The 20430-nt window shown below is 38.5% G+C and overlaps 1 protein-coding gene across 1 annotated transcript in view; it reads left to right on the top strand.

Annotated features, from left to right (window-relative positions):
- Nucleotides 1-2813: 2813 nt before the first annotated feature.
- Nucleotides 2814-20430, top strand: part of ATF7IP (activating transcription factor 7 interacting protein) — a 28479-nt gene continuing 10862 nt past the window's right edge. The window contains exons 1-5 of the mRNA XM_053469114.1: nucleotides 2814-2865; nucleotides 13724-15102; nucleotides 18915-19004; nucleotides 19441-19586; nucleotides 20130-20264. Coding sequence (XP_053325089.1) covers nucleotides 2831-2865; nucleotides 13724-15102; nucleotides 18915-19004; nucleotides 19441-19586; nucleotides 20130-20264 — 1785 coding nt within the window. The 5' untranslated portion in view covers nucleotides 2814-2830. The remainder of the gene's footprint in view (nucleotides 2866-13723; nucleotides 15103-18914; nucleotides 19005-19440; nucleotides 19587-20129; nucleotides 20265-20430) is intronic.

Genomic DNA, 20430 nt, shown 5'->3' with positions numbered 1-20430 from the left:
TGACATACTATTATGTCCTTGGTCATCTAGGCCATGTTTTGCAGGACGTAATAGTACGTCATATTGTTGTGAAGGGGTTAAACTATTTGCTAAGAATTTTTTTTCTTTCTTATCATGGCACCTGTCCACTTGCTGCCTAATATATCCCTCCCCTGAACATTTCGTCCTCAAAGTTGATGTGTTAGAAGTTAGAAGCAGGACAAATTGAGGACCAGATTGTGATGCCTAGATGACTGGGTCAGAGCATCTCCAAAACTGCAGCTCTTGTGGGGTGTTTAACTGGCGAGCTACTGTGGCTCAAATTGCTGAAAAAGTTGATGCTGGTTCTGATAGAAACGTCTCAGAAGGCACAGTGCATCGCAGATTGTTGTGTAGTGATCACTGTGTTTTAACTTGTTAAACCTTCGTGACATTCCATGCTGTCATAAAAACATACTCCAGAAAACCTAGTGTGACTACGTTGAAGGTCATAATGCCCATAAGTTCTCATCTGCACACACCGCTACCCGACGGTTCCCCGTCTCCCCGAGGCTCCATTCACTTGGAATAACTGCTACTAATGGGTAGGAGAGTGAGGTGGTGAGGCATTTCAGCAACACCATTGAAGCTTGGGTTGATCGCTTCCTAAACCCTTTTAAGACGAGCAGGGTGTTGACTTAAGGGGCTAAAGACTAGAATTATTTTATTTTTGTCATGTGGCAGGATACCTCGGAAGAAGAAGCTGCTGTTCAAATTAACATTGCCAAAGACCGTCTTGACACTCCAACGCTACTGGGAAAATGTTTGTGGTCTGATGTAACTGTGGTTGAATTGTTAGGGAAGAACATGCTGCACTATGTGTTGCTTAATAGGGCACCATGTACCTACATTCATAGAGCCATTCACAACAGACATTCTAGAAAAATCCCTGAGCTTAAGCAGTTCTGAAAGGAAGATCTGCAGCTGCCAAAGGTGTTTCTACCATATAAAGCCAGAGGTTCACTTTTGCCACCAGCATTGTGAATGTTTAATGGATGTCTGGAGAAGCCCTCTTGGAAACTTTTTTTTTTTTTTTTTTTTTTTTTTTTTTTTTTTTTTAATCTTATTTATTTATAGCCTGCCTATGCCTCTGCCTATCCCAGGAAAACTAGGAAACGTGTTTATTTTTATTTAAAGAACGCCACCATCTTGCGAGAGGCAAAATCTCTTGCAGTGGCGCTTGTGATCGCTTTCTGGTGAATGCCTTGGTGGCGAGGTGTTTCAGCGACACCATTGAAGCTTGGGTTGATCGCTTCCTAAACAAGTAGGACTTTTTTGAAGTAATTGTATACGTAAACAATCATTTAGTATGAAAAAATTAAGAAAAAAAGCCAACTTTTCGCACTTTCGCCTATTAAAAACTACACCTAGCCAGTGCAAATAAAGAGAGAAAAAAAATATTTAGGTATTTGTCCTGATTTTGGAAACACTTCAAATGCCTGGTATTTCCGTTTATTTTGTTGGCTTTGAGGCTAAATATGAATGATGCACAATAGTGGCTAGAAAAAGCAAAATTGCTTAACAAAACTATTTTACTAGGGTAATTTTAACACTTTTTATTTAACCATTTTTGCTCTAATCTTTCCCAAACATTTTTAGAAATGAAAAAAGGTAAATTTTAACACACACACACACACGTCAGTACATTTCTTTCCCAGAATACGCACAAATACTGAAACATATTATTTGTATTATTTAACACCCCCTGAGCACAGCAATACCCCACATGCATGGGTAAGTCATGTTTCCCAGACATTGGGGACTCAAAAATGAAACTTACATTTAAGATTTCAAGCTTGGAATTTAGCCAGATTTAAACCCATATAATGGCACCAAATAAGTATTCTAGAAGCCCCACTGACCTTTGTAAATGGCCTACTGCAACCACAAAAAAATTAACGGGAACACACTTTTCTCCCTTTTTTGCCTTTCTGTCACGTTTTGGGATTAATGCCACCCTCAAGGCTACCTGGAACTTGAAAAAGCACTATTAAGTTCACGCTTTTTTACAGTTAAAGGAAAGTGCACCTCATGCTTTTGGGGGTAAAACTACCCCTAAACACTGAAATAACCCCAAAAACCTAGATCACCTGAGGATTTCAGATGCCCCACTTACCTTTCTAAGGCACCCACTGCAGAAATAAGCTGAATAGTAACACAACATTTTGGGGTGGTCCACCTTTTGACATGTCAGGAGTTTTTGGGATATATGCTGCACAACTGGGATACCAATGACGGCAAACAAAATGGAGGAAAAAAGTGCCCTCTTCTCCTGACCACATATGTGTGGTATGTCTTGTCTGTATCAGACGGTCACAAGACATCCCCAAATCATAAGTGCAAAGAGGTTTTTGCACACATGGACTGGGGGTAAAACCCCTGAACATCAAAATAACCCCTTATAAACTATAAATTCCCTGAAAGCAGAAAGCCCCAGACACAGTTGGACCTCCGCAACTGTGACATTTCACATGGTTTAAGGGGTGGTTTGCAGTGCTTCCCAAGGGGTGCAAGATGCAAGTTCAGAGGGTGTGATAAGAGTGGCTTGTGTCCTAACAACTGATTGTCAGTATTGCTGTGTTATAACTATTTCAAAAGCATCTGATGTAATCGTTGTATATTGTTTCATTTGTAGATTCACGATTGCGAGAGTTCATTAAGTGTTTCACCCCGCAGGGCCTCTCAACTCTCCCGTCGCCTCTGCTCACACACGCACACTGTGCCTTCCTCCTGTCACTTGAATTCACTCGGCCAACTCCGTGAATATCACCACTTTGTCCAGCCCTCGTTGCCACTGACTTCCCCATATATAATGCGAAGGACTGAGGAGCGCAGAGGAGACAGGAGGTAACACTTGTCCAAGCACACTCCATTCTACTGCTACCCGAGTCGAGAGACGTAAGCTCCTTTGTGTGAGTTTCTCTTCATGTTCTGGTAGCCAACACTAGTGAGATTGAACAACTACTACACAGTGTCATTCACTTGTCCAGAAGCTGCCCCCATGTAAATTTTAGCAATGATTGAGTGCCCCTTGACACAATGTTCATCACGAAACTCATCACTCAAAAGCTTTTTTTTTTTTTTTCCCCGAACGTGTTCACCTGCAGTATTATATGTAGTTCAATATATTAGAAATTAGACTTCATGTTCAAATGTGATATGGCTTTTGTGGGGGTGCAAATGTTAATGAAACATTTCCTAGGGGTGTGGGGCCTAGAAGAGCTTGAGAACCATTGTATTAATGGATCGTGAAAGTGTTATGTTGGCTTACAGTTTCAGTATAGTGTTAGTGATGGGGAGGATGATCAGTTGATCATGTTGTGATAATTACGGATAAAAAATGTTTTTCTCTCAGGTGGCTGTCATAATAATTTGATCACTCCCATTGGGCAGTTGTTATTTTATTGACAAAGGAAAGTATGAGTTGTCTTAGAGGTAGAGGTCTCGTGTTTTTATACTCGTTTTCTAAATTAGTCTTTATGAAGCGTTTACCTTTTATGGCAAGGTCATAGCTAATAGACTTTACCATAGCCTCATACCAGTCATCCTTAGAGCCCCTCTATCAGTGCACGTAGGATAAAACACATGTTCGTGTCACTCGTGTTTCACTTAAACCTAGTGTGAATATATATTCTTACATTTCCCCCCCCGAATATGGTTTCGTAGTACAATTAACTGTGTGTCCTGTACATTAACTCGTCGTATGTCTCACTTTAAATGCGTACAGGGAAATGTGTGCGCAAAAACGTTATAAAAGCGGATCTACAGAAGAGTTGTACAGCTTAATGTTTTTCTAAATAATATATCTCCCTGTTTTATGCTTGCCTGAATCTGTATACATTTTTTCTAACTTTGCATAACCAACATATTTGAAAAATCATTCATATACAAAAAAAAGATACAAATAAAACAATAACAAATGGCTCTAACAAAACATTTGTGGCGGTGGGGCCAACCGATGCAGTGGGACACCACCAAGACACATTTTAAAATCTACCCGCATCGATTGCTTGCAAAATGGTGCTACCTCTTAAATATTCAGTGTGAGAACATCAAAAGCAGGGCCCTCTTTATGTTATTTATAGGTTTGTATATTCTAGTTTCTTGAATATACAGTGGCACGAAAATGTAAATGAACCCTTTGGAATTACCAGCATTTATATATAAACTTGTCTTAAAAGATGATCTTCATCTAAGTTAGAATAATAAGGAAACAGAATCTGTTTTAACTAGCAACACACAAATGATTGTATTCTTGGCCATGTTGAATACATTGTTCTAACTTTCACAGCGTGGGTTGGAACAAATATGTGAACTCCTTGGCTAATCACTTCAACAAAAACTTGAAGTCGGCCATTAGCAAATCAATAAAAGGGGACTGGTAGTGTGTGTTAGAGCTACTTTGTCATTAAAAAAAAACAACCATTTTGATGTTGCTACTCAGGCAGCATCTGCTGATGTGAACCATGCCTCACAAAAAATAAATCTCAGAAGACCTACAATCAAGAATTGTTGATAGGCATAAAGCTGAAAATGGTTACAAAGTAACCCTTAACGTTTTACTCATTCATAAGTCCACAATTAGACATTGTTTGGAGATGTCACCAATTTAGTACTAGGGTTACTCTACCTAGAACTGGATGCCAAGTCATGATGACTCCAAGTCACAGTAACAGCTTGAAGGAATTGCGGGAACTGGTTAAAATCTCATGAGTCTATCGTATGCTTTGAGCATGCATGAAGTACATGGCAGGACACCTCGGAAGAAGAGGCTGCTGTTCAGTTTAACATTGCTCTTTGCCAAAGACCATCTTGACACTCCAAAGCTAATGGGAAAATGTTTGTGGTCTGATGAAACTATGGTTGAATTGTTTCAGAAGAACACACAGCGCTACGTATTGCTTAAAAGCGAACCATGTACCTACATGAAAACAACATCCCATTGGCGAAGTATGGTGAATGGAGCATCGTGATTTAGGGCTATTTTGCTTCCAGGGTATCATTATAGGATAGTGCCTGGATGGCTGTCTGTCTGAAGCTCAGTAGAAGTTTTGTAATGCAGTAGGATAATGGCCCTAAGCATCAAAGAAAATGTACTACAGAACATTTGAAGAATATATAAATGCCTTTTGGAGTTCCATAATCAGAGCCCAAACCCTAACTCATTAGAAATGTTGTGGAATGCCATCAAAAAAGCCATTCACAACAGACATTCTAGAAAAATGTCTGATCTTAAGCTGTTCTGAAAGGAAGAACAGTCTAAATTTCTTCCTAAACGTTATGCAGGTCTGATCTGCAGCTGCCAAAGGAGGTTCAACCATATAAAGCCAGGGGTTTCATTTTGCCACCAGCACTGTGAATGTTTAATGGATGTGTTTTTAAATGACAAAATGAATACAGAAAACCAGGTAATTCCTAAGGGTTCACTTACTTTTTCTTTCTACTGTATGTATTGTAAGAATGTAAACTGCTATGTAAATTGTTGCCACTATATTAATAAAAGGCGATACCTGTGACAAAAGAATCATGCCTATGTAGGGTAACTAGCCATGAGCTGTGGTCTTGGTGTGCTTGAAGTAAGGAAGATGTATATCAGGAGCAGTTATCTATATGTAACTGAGGTAATGTAGGTTCTGATCAGAAGGGAAGATTTTGTTTAGCCTTTGTGTTTGATTTATATTCATATCAATAAAATTCTGAGGTCTTTCAGAAATTAGCATTTCCTAAGAGTAATCTGTGTTGCTGACATGCCTTGATATCAAGGCATTCAGCAATACAACCCCTCTACCCCGATTACCTTGTGGTTGCTCCGAAGAGTAACCACAAGCGCCATCAGTGAATGGTATGGCTACCACTCACAAGATGGCAGCGCCAACTGTCAGATCAATGAGTTCAGTGTGTCTATCTCCTACAGGCTGATACAGGTACTGCATTCAACCATGCAAGTGAATGGAGCCCAGCTTACTAATCACAACGTAATTGGTAAAATAAAAAACAACTGTTAACATGTAAAAAAAAAAAATAAAAAAAATTCCCCACTGTCACCATAAAAAGTTATATATATACACACACAAATACTATGGCAAACTGCAACAAAGGCTGGTGGTAAAATGTGTGCATGGAAAAAGTTCCAGCATTTGAATCTCCAAGGGGTGTATATCTTTTCAAAAATATATGGTTTGATGGGGTAAATTGTTTTTTTAGTTGATTAAAATCTGCTGGAGATTTAGTCGACTAAATTCTACTGGAGAAGAGATCTAGTCGACTAAATCTACTGGAGATTTATTCGCCTAAAACTAAAACAATTCAGATGACTAAAATCCAAGTAAAACTCAAATGGCATTTTAGTCAAAAGACTGACTAAAATGAAATCGACATTTCCCATCAAAATTAACCTGGTCTGAAACTAATTCAGCGAATGCAAAGGCAGCAAGGCAGGTAAATCCTAGGGCAACTAAGGGGAAATAAGCATACATGCTCATCTTGATGGTTTTTGTACAGCCAGAAATGTCTCTGGTACACACAACAGTAGAATTTACAAGAGTAGGTGTATGGAAGTCCTAAGTGACTGTTTTACAGGGACATTCTATTTTTATATTGCTTTTCCTTCTTTAATATTGTAGATCATGCGTCTCTTGTGCGTCGTAAGTCCATAGCTAGCAATGATCAACAGTAACGTGTTTCCATGATATATTCTAAAAATCTTAGGCTCTTTATGCCATCTTTAAATTAACCTAATATTACCACAATGCTGTTATTCCAACTATGTTAAAATGGGACTTGTTTACAGGTCAGGTCTAAGTATTTTTTATTTTTCCCATGTTATTTCTGTTGCTGGGCAGACCTCAGCATTCCCTCCTCCTTTATGCATTGAGCTCTCGGAGTGCCTCATGATTGGCTTGCATAATATGGAGCTCTGCATCCAATGGTAAGGAGCATGCAAATTGTTAACTCGGTTAACATCAGGCAGGTTTTGTGTAGTTTTGTTTGCCGGGAAAGCAGATCTTTGATGACACCATGGCTGCAGGGGGCTGTCTTCCTGGTATGTGTCTGGTTTAAAATATTTCTGAATTACTTCTGTGAGCATTAATCTTCAGTAACCTGCAGAATGATTTCCAGAGTATTGTTAGTTGTGTGTGTATATATTTTATATAAGTGTGTGTATAAATAGTCAAACATAAATTTGTGGTATACATATTTAAGAATATAAATGTGTGTTTATAACCACCATAAATGTGGATATAACAGAATTGTTCAGTTTCATCACTGTTATAATATGCACTAATTTACAGTGTGGATTTCACACAATAAACTGGTAAAAGTTATACTAAAATGTATGTAAAACATTGGTCTCCTTATTTTCTAGGCGGAAAGTTGTCATCCTGCTTTTCTCTCGTTAGAAATGCTGCTGACATCATTGAGGGATCTTGATTTTATTCTAGTTTCACACAGCCCTCACCACTGCACCAATGAGTGTTTTGTTTGATTGTTCCCCACCTCGCTGACGATTTTTTTTGGCGCTACCTCCTAAAATGGTTTTGTTTTGACCAGTGTATATTTGATTGGTGCGCTAGTGGTGGGCGTGAGGTAATCCTGTCTCTGCATTGGACAGAAAAAAACGGGGGGTGAAACATATTTTCAATTTTAATTGAAATGCATTTTATTTTAATGTTTTCGCTAAACATAAATTGTATCGACACTGTTATATTTAATGCATTTTATCTACGTTTATTTGAGGCTGTTGGTACAATGAAACAAAATTTAAACTCTATCCAGCATTTTTTATACAGATAAATGGTGTTTGGCGTGGGGTATTTTTATTTCAAAAGAGAATGGGGGGCTTCCGGCAGCCATTTTTTAAATAAACTAGTATTATGAGAATCTGCTAATGGCTTTTACTGTAACTTAAAAGAAAAAATACACCTATTGTTTATAACACATCCGTTTGCACGCTCAGAGACCACTTGTTAGCAGCTTTAAAAAATTTTTTTTTTTAAAAGATGCAGTTCAATATGCTAAGATCATAACATAATCCCTACTAAATATCTATTGAGACTTCCTTAACATAGGTATCACCCTACATTTGAGCCACTATATGAAGTAGGAATTTTCTATGTTCTCTCTAGATAATACAAGGAACTAATATGTTTTATATACTTATTTGCAAGGTGCCTTCCATGCGCAACCGTTTTTTTAAGAAGTATTTTTATCCAAATAACACAAACTCCTAGGTACAAAAGATACTTTAATGTTGGATTAGCATTTTTTACCCCTTGTATAACAGTTTAGCTGTGGTTTCTGTTACAGTTGCACGTGGTAACGTGTTTTTATTTTAATTTTATGTGAGATGTTCAGGTTCCCCAACAAGTTTATCATTGTTTGGGGTATTTTGATGCTCTTTATAAAATTGTAGGAGAACCTGAACTTTGCCTGTAAAAAAAAAAATAAATAATAATAATTAAATAAACGCATACAATGAGTTCTCATAAAAAAGGGCAAATTGAATATAAAATTGTTTACTTGTATCGTATTTTTTTGTGATCTTTATAAAGTAAAAATGTCTAAAATGTTTTAACAATTTGCCCTTTGTTACGATGACTAAAAACTCATGTCAATGTTACCTTTCAAATATGTTAAGGTACTGCCTATAAGGCTCCTTGCAAACCTATTCCACTATCTTTGTGTACCAGTTATCGAAGGATGCTAGTAATTGTATTGTTTCAGTATAAAGAAATACAATGGTTTCCATGCTGGTCTTTACACAGTGTGATATGCCACAGATATAAGTGTATACGTTACGTGGTACCAACAAGATATGGCATGGACACTGATGTATTTTGAGTGCAAGTGCACATATGGCCTTAAAGGCCAGACTAAGCAGTGAAACATTCTTCTAATTAAGTTGAATTTTTGTAAGTGTGTATACACACACACACACACACACACACACTATATGGACAAAAGTATTGGAACACACCTCTTAATTAAATTTAGGTCTTTCAATCAGACACATTGCCACAGATGCATGAAATCAAGCACCTAGACCTAGAAGAGCTCAGTGAAGAGCTCACGCATGGTACTGTGATAGGATTCCACCTTTGTAATAAGTCACTTAGTGAAATTTAATCTATGCTTGATATTCCACGGTCAACTGTAAGTGGTATAGGATCAGCAGCAACTCGGCCAGGAAACAGAAGTCCGTGTAAAGAGACAGAGCGGGATCGACAAGTGCTGAGTTTCATGGTGTGTAAAAGTCACCAACGCTGGTGTTAATGTCGGCACAGAAACTGTGCTGCTGGAGCATCATGGAATGGGTTTCCATGGCTGAACAGCTCCATCAAGTCTCCCATCTCCATGTACGATGTCAAGCGTTGAATCGAGTGGTGTAAAGCATGCCGCCACAGGACTCTGGAGCAGTGGAAATGTGTTCTGTAAAGTAGTGAATCACACTTCTGTTTGGCAGTCTGATGGGCAAATCTGGATTTAGTTGATGCCAGGAGAACAACGTTGCCTGCCTGTCTGTATTGCGCCAACTGTAAGGTTTGGTGGAGGTGGGATCATGGTATGTTGCTGTTTTTCAGGAGTTGGCCTGGGCCCCTTTCTTCCAGTGAATGGAAATCATAATGCTTCAGCGTACCAAGGCATTTTGGACAATGCTATGCTGTTTGCCTCAGTGCTCAAAGCAAGGTTTAAAAAATACATGGTTTGATGAGTTTGACCTCACCCCATTGAATATTTTTTGGATGAACTGGGACCAACATAGGTGCCTGAACTCACAAATGCTCTACTGGATGAATGGTCAAAATTCCCACAGAAACCCACCAAAATCTTTTGGAAAGCTTTCCCAGAAGAGTGGAATTCGTTATAGCTGCAAAGTGGGGACCAAATACATTTTAATGTGTATGGATTTAGAATGCAATGTCATCAAAGTCCCTGTTGGTGTAATGGTCAGCTGTCCCATATTGTCCACATAGTGTGTGTATATATAATTTATTAATTGTGGGTGAAAATTTGCCTGTGTGATATAAGCGAAATACTCTAATGCTCACGTTCACCAGCGTAGGTTGTAGTACCCCTGGGGCTTTATAATCTTTCCCTTTTCTTCATCCCACCTATCGGCAACACAATAGGAATGGTAATGTAATGAGAAATAATCATGCAGATCCTCTGAACAACAAGTTAAGATAGATGGCCCATGGAATACTCATAAAATGAATTGTATAGTGACTGAATGTAGGATTTGGGAAAAGTGTCTGAACCACATTAAAATTTGTCATATTGCTTCCGTGCTTTACATGTGCTGAGCAGTCCTACAAATTTTCCTTTAGTTTGCAAGTGGAGGTAAACCATAATATATTTTTCCTGCAATAACATGGTTGAGTACTGTACAAGTTATTTAGTTATCCATTACAGGCTGCTACTTTTATCTTTTTTTTTATTATTTTTTTTTTTTGTCTTTTCAGCTAGTGTCTTGTTAACTATAAGTATAAATATTGTGTCTGCTAGAACACATCAAAAATATGGTCATAAAATTGCTGCAATATGCTGACTGTTTCTGACATCAAATCCGAAGTGGGGAAGGTTTGAGACCCTGGGTGTCTGTATGATGTATTTTGCACTCTTCAGTATCAAACGGCAAAAATTCAGAGTAGTGCGACATTATTTATTTTTGCTGTTGAATTAGGTTGAATTTGTTTTATCAGCATAATTTGGAATACTTGGAAACTTCATTAAAACAATAAATGTGTGCCTGTATTTGTGTGTATATACTAATGCATTTTTCCTGAATTGTTTGTTTTTTAATCTCTATACTAAAAAAAAAAATCTTTGCACATGAATTAAGATTATATTGGGTTTCATATACATATGTTACTTCAGACTTGTCATCCTTCATGCATTGATTTACATTTAGGCATTGTTTACATTATAGAACTGTATTGGTCTATGCAACTCGTGATTTGGTTTTCTTTACACATTAGCAATGCTATTGTATGGATTGTTTTTTATATATATATGTGTGTGTGTGTGTATATATATATATGTGTGTGTATATATTACGTGTCCTTGTCTACACAGCATCTAAGCCTTCCCTTGCATATCATTGTTGCTAGGCAAGCTTCTACAGTCAGACGTCTGGTTGGTTAACTTTCTGTGGAGCTCATATGAGCAGACACATCCAAGCCTATAGGGGGCCTGTATGCAAATGTTTCCCATTGCTGGTCACTGATTGAAAAGCCTCAACTGAGAAATGTCAAATTTGGCGGAGGGGACAAGGAAGCCCTTGGTTCCTCTTAATAAATCGGTAATTCATATTTGTAAGCTGCTCTGTTAAATAGTGTATCGTTGAAAAGGTACAGACATATGTTTTGAACATATATTGTTTTGGGTTTTTCTGTTTTGTAGGCTTCCACTCTACTCATTCTAATTCATTTAGCTTTGCTGTTAATGAATGTGGCTTAACTGTGACAACAAATAACATGTTAATACCATATGGCAACCAGATTTACCTAAAGGCTTGTAGGTTCATCATAAAATATATATTAATGGCGTATTTGTAATCTGCATCACACAATTACATTTCATGTATGCTTTGAGTACTAGAAAGCTTCACCGTTTCTAGGCTATTAAACTCGCTGATCTTAACCTATGAATAAGAGTAAAAAAGAAAATCACAATGCTTATTGATGCAAAGCACAGGAGGCACATTATTGGCTTGCACAGTTGTGAGCAGTCCCTTCTGTCCCCTCATGTAATTCTACTGTCTGCTTTTGGTTCTGCCTTCCTCCCGCATTCATGTTCAGTTGCTGCTGCAGGGAGCTCTCTTGTGGATATGACTGGAAATTCTTCCTGTTGTGGGCCATATTTGAGCAGTTTGCTAAATGTCACTTGCATTGCAAGGTTTGTGCTTAAAAGAATAGGGACTTTGTTTTGTCTGTATTTATATTTCTTTTTGATTTGGCCTAGCTTTGTTATAGGATCTAACAATGTTTGATGCTTTTGTGTAAAGTGCTCTAGGTCGCGCAAACAAATCTCTCCGGTTCTTCAAGAATCGGCCTCTGAATGTATTTTTTATGATTAGTTGCTCCTCTTTGGATTCTGAGATTTTAAAATGCTTAATTCATTGAGTGGACCATACGTGTGTGCCCTTGGATCATAACAGCTTGGTTAAAAGCTCTAATTTTAAGCAATAGTAAAATCATACTTTATCCACATAAGTGATTTTTTTAAAAATGTGTTAGGAGATATGATCTTTGCAGTGAATGCTAGGGACTTAGTTCATATTTTAATTATCAGCGGTTGTGCTCTTTATTTTTCATTCGGATCTCAGGTTAAATTTTAATGTCTTGTGGTTTTTCTTTTTTATAAATAAATTGGTTAACATACTTTAAGATTCTAAACTTTTATTTACATTGGTGTATTTTTAACCCCTTCTTTACTGATGAGTGTTTTGTGCCCAAAAAGCTGAGACTTTTTCAGCATTTTTACAGTTTCATTAATCACTTTCCGTGCACCCACAACATTTAGTATGGCTAAGACACTCAAATTAAAAAAAACAAACAAAAAACCCACAAAAACACGTTTTCTAATATTTTCCAGTTCAGTTGACCAAAATACCACAAATTATATTAATATAAGTTTCTTGAATCGGGGGGAAAAAGCTATTTTATATGGCCGTTCGCTTTTCGAAACATGAAATTTTCATTTTCTGAAGCCTATGTCTCGTTTCACGGTTAAGCAGCCCGCCAGCTCAAAAATACTACTTTTGGAGTAAAGTCAACCCAGGGTATTTCGCTTAGCGCATATAGACACTTATCATGCAACCAGTTGGCCACTAATCCTAGGCAAAGGGAGTCGCAACTTTAATTTTAAATAGAAGAAGGCTCCAGGCACGCAGGGGTTCCATCAGACAGATTTATTGTAGGAAACAGACAACAACGTTTCGACCTCACAATGAGGTCTTTATCAAGTTGATAACAACGTTTCGACCTCACAATGAGGTCTTTATCAACTTGATAAAGACCTCATTGTGAGGTCGAAACGTTGTTGTCTGTTTCCTACAATAAATCTGTCTGATGGAACCCCTGCGTGCCTGGAGCCTTCTTCTATTTTTGATTAACTGGGGAGCTGGCCCTTCCTGGCACAGCTAAGCACCTGAGTTCCTGTGGGGAGTGAGTGCAGATTCCTAATTCTGGTGACTTGCAACTTTAATTTTAGTCACTTTTTTTTCACACTTTTTTGCCCAGATTACATATAACTACAGAAACCCACCAACATTGTGTTCAGCTGCATGAGTGTTTTAAGGGGTTGAGGAAGTGATCCATATTCCCTGTATTCCAATTGGATATCTGCTTGTACTTAATTTAAGATGCTACACCTGCTCCAATTTAGTGTGTGTGTGTGTGTGTGCGCTCATGTACATGAGTGCACAAACTGTTATTTTGGTAATACCTTTTTGTTTGACAAATGGCAACAAGAATGGTTTTAAACTTTCTCGTGTGCGTGGTTCTTAAATGCATCAGTATGTTTAATATGATTTATTATTGTAAATCATTTCGTTCTTGTTTTCTGATCTTGCTACACTTGTGCTGATTGCCACCACCTTATGTCTAAAGAGTTGCTTTTAAAGGAAACTATAGTTAAGAAACGTTGAATGGTGTTCATATATTAATGTAAATGTGAACCTGCTTTGTTTGCTCTGTTTTAGGTTTAAGATGGAGACTTCAGAAGAACCTCAAAAAAAGGTATTTAAAGCACGCAAAACCATGAAAGCTAGTGACCGACAACAATTGGAAGCAGTGCACAAGGCCAAAGAAGACCATCTGAAACCCACAGAACTGAAATTACTTAATGGAAACCATGAAAACGGAGACTCGGACATTAACTCTTCCTACCGTGGTCTAGATTACGTGGAGGAGAAAAAGGAACTAAATGGCATGATAGTTATAAACTCTGATCCCCGTGAAGTTCCTGTTGTCAAACTTTCTGACATAAAAGGAAGTTTGAGAAATACTGACCAAGTAAGAGACTTGAAATTAAAACTTGATCTGCAACCCTCTGATAGCATTACTTGTAAAGAAAATGAAAGTGGTGAGGATATGAGTAAGCCAGATGGCCAGGCCTACACAGATTCAAATGAACAATGTAAAGAAAAGAGTTTTCTTGGAGTGGACCAAAACGACTTGGCTAAAATGCCAGTAGAGGAAGAGGATATGTCATGTGACACTGAAATCTCAATGAGACAACCAAAGTTAAGTGTTTCAGATGAAGAAGAAAGTCACATAGTTTTGGAAGGAATACATGAACTGGAAGATGAAAGTCCAGAGGAGGATGATGCTGAACGAGAACAGGACAATATAGAATTGTTACCTGATAAAGAAGTCAGTGATAATAAAATAGTGGGGGGTAATGTAGAGGGTATTTTAGATTCACCTAGTGGAGATTTTGACAATGTAGATAGAAAACAGGATATTCTGAAGGAAGAACTGCAAAATAAGTTTGATGACAAAGAGGAAAATAAATTTGTAAAAACTGAGGTCTGTGAAGAAGAGATGTCTGGAAAGCAAATAAGTGACTTGTTAGATGAGGCAAATGAGGCAAAAATATCAGAGAATGTTGTAGCACAGGAGAATATTTTTTCAGAGAAAAATAAAGAAATATCAGACACGGCATTGGATCGGGATACTGTTGAAGAGGCCATAACGAGTAGTATGGAGGTTGATCAGAATTTCAAGGCTGAAGGGCAGAAATCCACTTCTGCAACAGAGATTGGCTTTGAGAGAACCCTTTCAGAATTGCAGACTGGTTCTGGTTTAGAAAGTCTAGACAATATGGAGACTGATGAAATTATCCCAATTCTTGAAAAACTGGCTCCAGTGGAAGATGAACTACAGTGCTTTTCAAAATCTGTTGTGAATACTGAAAGTGACCTAAGTATAGATGAAGATAAGGCTGAACATGGTAACACCTCTCCAAGCAAACAAGAAAGTAGTGAAACCCTACCAAGTGAAGCTTTTTTAGTGCTCTCTGATGAAGAAGAACCTTGTGATATTCCAGCAGCTGAAGAAAAAGCAACAGCCCTACCTGGTAATTACCCCTTTTTGATTTTTCTGTGTACTTATAGTTGCTGTCTACTCCAGGGAAGTAATGTTAGGTATTTTAAAAGATTTGGTAAAGGTGCAAGGTGGGAACTTTTCCTTCAGAATTAAATGTGTGGTAACTAATGCTTTGGAAGCTGAGGGGGTCTGAAGGAGAAGAACCTAACAATTTTCAGCTTCACCTCCTCTCTCTGCCCCACCTACCTTCACTCCCAGCAATCTCTCTGTTCACTCAAGTGCCATTCTCACCTTCTCTCACTCTCTCCTCTTCTAGCAGCTAGGGATATTTCCCCAAATCCTGGCCACTTCTGAAGCTTCAATAATCTTGTCCACATACCTTGTCACTTCTCCTACACCCTTTTACCTTTGCACTCTGGAACAAACACTCTGTGTGTAACAAACTAACAGCCTTACACGACTACTTTGCCTCTAGTTCCCTGCATCTTCTCGCTCTAACTGAAACCTGGCTAACCTCTTGTAAGTCTTCTCCTATGTGGCCTCCACCTCACTCACACTCCCAAACCCGATGACACAAAGGGTGGTAGTGTAGGCTTCCTACTCTCCCCTACTTGTACTTTTCAACCCTCTGCTCCATCACTCTTTCTCCTCATTTGAAGTCCATGCTATCAGACTATTTAATCCCTACACATTGCTGTTTATATACCGCCCCCCTGGCCCGGCTAACATCTTTCTTGACCACTTCTCATGGCTTCCTCTGATGTTCCTTCTGTCATCCTTGGGGACTTCAACATCCCAGTTGACACCAGATTGTCTCCCATGGCTTCAAAATGTATTTCTATTAGCGCCTCTTTTGATCTTACACAACACGATGATGGTCACACCCTGGACCTAATTTTTTTCTAGCATATGCTCTCTCACTAACTTCTCTAATTCCCTTTTTCCATTATCTTACCACCACTTTCTATCCTGCTGTCTAACCTTGCCTCCTACTTGCTCCCTTGCACCCCAACCTAGCCTAACCAGAGACCTTACCTCTGTTAAGCTTCGGAAATTCAACAACTCTTTAGTACTTTAAATTCCCTTTTTCATACTACCCATTCAACTAATCTTAATACCTCTGACTTTGCCGCATACTTCAACAATAAAATCTCTGCACAGTCACCACCCTGCCCGCACCCTCCTTCTATGCGCCCTCCTACCCACTGACCTCTTCTTCCTTTGCTACCTTAAAGCAAATCTCTGCTGTCACTGAAGAGTATGTCCATGTTCTTCTTCTCTCCTCTTCTCCAACCACATGTCCCCTTGACCTGATCCCATCACATCTTACCCAGTCTCTTTCGTCCACTCTTGAAAAAGCCCTCCTGGGACCCGACTGATCTGTCCAATTACCGTCCCATCTCACTACTTCCTCTCACCTCCAAGCTTCCTGAAAGAGTTGCTTATACCCAACTAACTAGGTTGCTTGATTCCAACTCCTTACTTGAACCTCTTCAATCTGGTTTTCGCACTCGACAATCTTCTGAGACTGCCCTTACTAAATCCTGACTCTTGATTTCAAAGCCCTTCGCAACGGTTCCCTTACATTCATCTCATCACTCTTCTCTAAGTACACGCCTAACTGCTCTCTCCGCTCATCCAATGATCTCCTTCTATCCTCTCCTCTGATTTATAGGTCTTATGTGCGCTTACAATATTTACAGACTTCCAGATTATTTTTACACACTTCACCACTCGGCGTCTGTGCTTTGTGAGTGGTCTGCCGCTCTGTGGCTGAGCTGTGCTTCCACTTCACAACGGTAGCATTAACAGTGGCCCGGGGCAGAAAATTTGTTATTAGTGACTTGTGGCATCCTATGACTGAGCCATGTTTAAAGTCACTGAGCTCTTCAGTATCGCCCATTCTCCTGCCAGTGTTTTGTGGATGGATATGTCATTCTGTGCTTGATTTTACAACAATCTAGCAATCTGTTATCAATTGGTGTCACGTATTTTTGGTCATGTACTGTTATATAATTTCCTTCCTGAAGAATATGTGATAATTATGGGTTGAAAACAAAACATTATTTTTGAAGATATGTGGAAAAGTTCTCTTCTAGGGCTGCAACTAACGATTATTTTCATAATCGATTAGTTGGCCGATTATTTTTTCGATTAATCGGATAAAAAAATGAATGTACATTTTTCATTTATTTAAAATAATTTAATAAACAAATGATGTTAAATACAAACAGCAGAATAAAAAAAACTTTTATAAAATGCATTTCTTGTCTTTATTTCCCAACCAGCCCCCCCAATTTATGCACATTTGAGCCCAGGCTTGCCACGCTGCCTCCCACATATGCCACTCCACGCTGCCTCCCACATATGCCACTCCACGCTGCCTCCCACATATGCCACTCCACGCTGCCTCCCACATATACCACTCCACGCTGCCTCCCACATATACCACTCCACGCTGCCTCCCACATATGCTACTGTGCCTGATATGCCTTATACCCCCTGATACACCACTCCATCCTCCCCAGACATGCCACACTGCCTCCCAGACATGCCACCCTGCCCTCCCCACATATGCCTTATATAACGTATATGCCTTATACCCCCAGATATGTCACTCCATCCTCCCCAGATATGCCTTATACCCCCCCAGATATCTCATAGTGCCCTCATAGTCACAGACCTGTTCACAGCACACTGACACCATACTTTTATAAAGAATCTTCACTGCCCCCAGGATTTAGATTCCCTTTAGTCTGTCCCCCTTTACCTCTAACTGCACCTTAAGTTAACTTTATTAAATTAATTAAATTAACCCTCAGTCCTCATCATTAAATTAACCCTAAACACCCCATTAACCATAACTACCCCTAAATTAACTCTAAATACCCCATCAAACACAACTACCCTAAATTAACCCTAAACACACCATTAACCACAGCATCCCCTAAATTAACCCTAAAGACCCCATTAACCACAACAGCCCCTAAATTAACCCTAAACACCTCATTAACCACAACTGCCTCAAATTAACCCCAAACACCCCATTAACCACAGCTGCTCCTATATTAACCCTAAACACCCCATTAACCATAGCTTCCCCTAAATTAACCCTAAACACCCCATTAACCATAACTGCCCCTAAATTAACCCCCACCTCCCCTAACTTTCAGCAGCCCAAATATTAATTTTATACTTAGTTAGATGAGTGTCACAGCCATGTGGTTCTGGCCTTCTGGGAGAAGGAAGGGGCGGGGCCAGTTGTCACAGTGATTACAGGGAGGGACTGGTAAGTAGGAGCTGCTGCTGTGAGTCAGACTAAACGGATTATATAATGAGGGGTGTTTTCAGAGCGTTTGCTCTGAAAAAGCCTCATTTTATAATCGATAAAAATCGATTCAACTAATCGATAATGAAATTTGTTGGCAACGATTTTCATTATCTATTATTATCGATTTTTATCGATTAGTTGTTGCAGCCCTAATCTCTTCTGAATTCTTTTTACCTTATCCTTAACAAGAATGCCTCCAAAGGGGAGTAGTAACTTTACAAAGGGGAGGGAAATCTAGCAGGTAGGCACAATCCTCCACATTTTGTGGCAAGAAGATGGTTGATCTCATTGTATGTAAATCATTTGCATCTCCAACACATACATATGCTTTTTATTGAGCATACCAAGTGTGCTCGTAAGTGATTATTTTCCCTATTTGTAGAATTTTCAATCCGGATCGAAATTAACAAAATTTTTGTTTTCTTCATTTAAGGACACTTGGGTGGTTGTCTATTGCCTGGTGTATCATGACCTGTATGGAGAATATTCTTAAAAAACATTATTTATTTTAGATACAAGCATGGAAAAAATAGAAGAGCCATCGGAAAAGGAGACAGGACAAAAAAAGGAAGCAGAAGAAGATGAACAGGAGGTTGAAAAAAGTTAGTTGTAGCTCACGTTTTTGCTTTTATCCAGAGAAAATTGTGAATTGCAGTATTTTTAAACTAATAAATCAAACTATTTACCTTTAAGCAAATAATATATGAAATGTCTGAATACCAAAACTATAGATTGGAATAGTGACATATTGTTAGCTTTGTGTGCTTAGTGAGTTAGCAGTGCTACTGTTCTTGTCTTCTAATAACTTGTAAAAGTATGTATGTAAAATCTATAACAGCTATTTTTCCTGCTTTTGAGGAAATCTCCTCATTTGTAGCATTTTTGGGCATGGTTAAACTTGATGGACTTTTTTTTTTTTTTCCAGCCAAAATTACAGGTTTGGTGTTTGAGACATTTCCCATTGACCTCTGTTTACTGGATTAATATTTATGAACATGCAGAATCCAGTAACATAAGACATATATTTTTTTCTAACAGGTGATGTGTCCCGACGAAAACGGTCTAAATCTGAAGACTTGGATTGTCACACTACTAAGAAGCGCCGTTACGAGGGGGATGAATACGAAGCAGAGCTACAAGTGAAGATTACAGCAGGAGATGATCTTAACAAGAAATTGCAGAAGGTGTTACTTGTTAAACTAGTGATACATTTATTTAGTTTTCTTTTCTACACAGTTGTGTAATTTATTAGCTGTATTTCAGTCATCGTATGCACAATTCCTTATGTGTGACATTTCCAAAATCATGGTGTGGTTTTGCAGAGCCCTCCTTACGAATTTGCCAACCCCCCCTAGCATGTTTTCCATGCAGGAGATGTTTGGCCAATCACATCTCATCTCGCCTGACATACTTATCCATTCAATCCCAACACTGAAACTGCACCAATTGCTTGTAAAGGAAGCACTTTCCTGCCACTGATTGGATGCTTCAAGCATCTGATCAGTGGCAAGAATAGCTAGACCATGAACAGTAAACCTGTTAATTTAAGCAAAACAATACTTATTAAATGCAATAACATATTTAAGGTAAAAAGCTTTTTAAGCTAGGGTTTTAGTGTAAAGTTTTTTGTGTTTAGCTTTTATCTTGGTATGGTGTATGTACATGATTGTGGAAGTGATCTATTCTGAGATGTGTACTAATACATCTGCTGAATGCTTTGTTTTCAGGTTATTGAAAAGATGTTGGATGAAAAGCTTACAGTGTTGCAGTGTGCGGTTTTTGACAAAACCCTAGCTGACTTGAAGACTAGAGTAGAGAAACTAGAGTGCAAGAAACATGAAAACGTTTTGCATGCTATACAGGTAACAATCTGATATTGAGGGAATTATGTTTAAAGGGGAACCCCAGCATTTTTTATTACTAGTATCAGATGAAAATATGTTTTGAAAAATATTGTGCTATTCTTTTTTTTTTTTTTAAATGGTAAATTGGTACCTTTTTGAAAATGTTTTCAAGCAACTGCACATT

Source organism: Spea bombifrons, chromosome 6 (assembly GCF_027358695.1).
Source record: "Spea bombifrons isolate aSpeBom1 chromosome 6, aSpeBom1.2.pri, whole genome shotgun sequence".
NCBI lineage: Eukaryota > Metazoa > Chordata > Amphibia > Anura > Pelobatidae > Spea > Spea bombifrons.
Note: the sequence above shows the minus strand (reverse complement) of the source record. Positions and strands in the feature narration are given on the sequence as shown.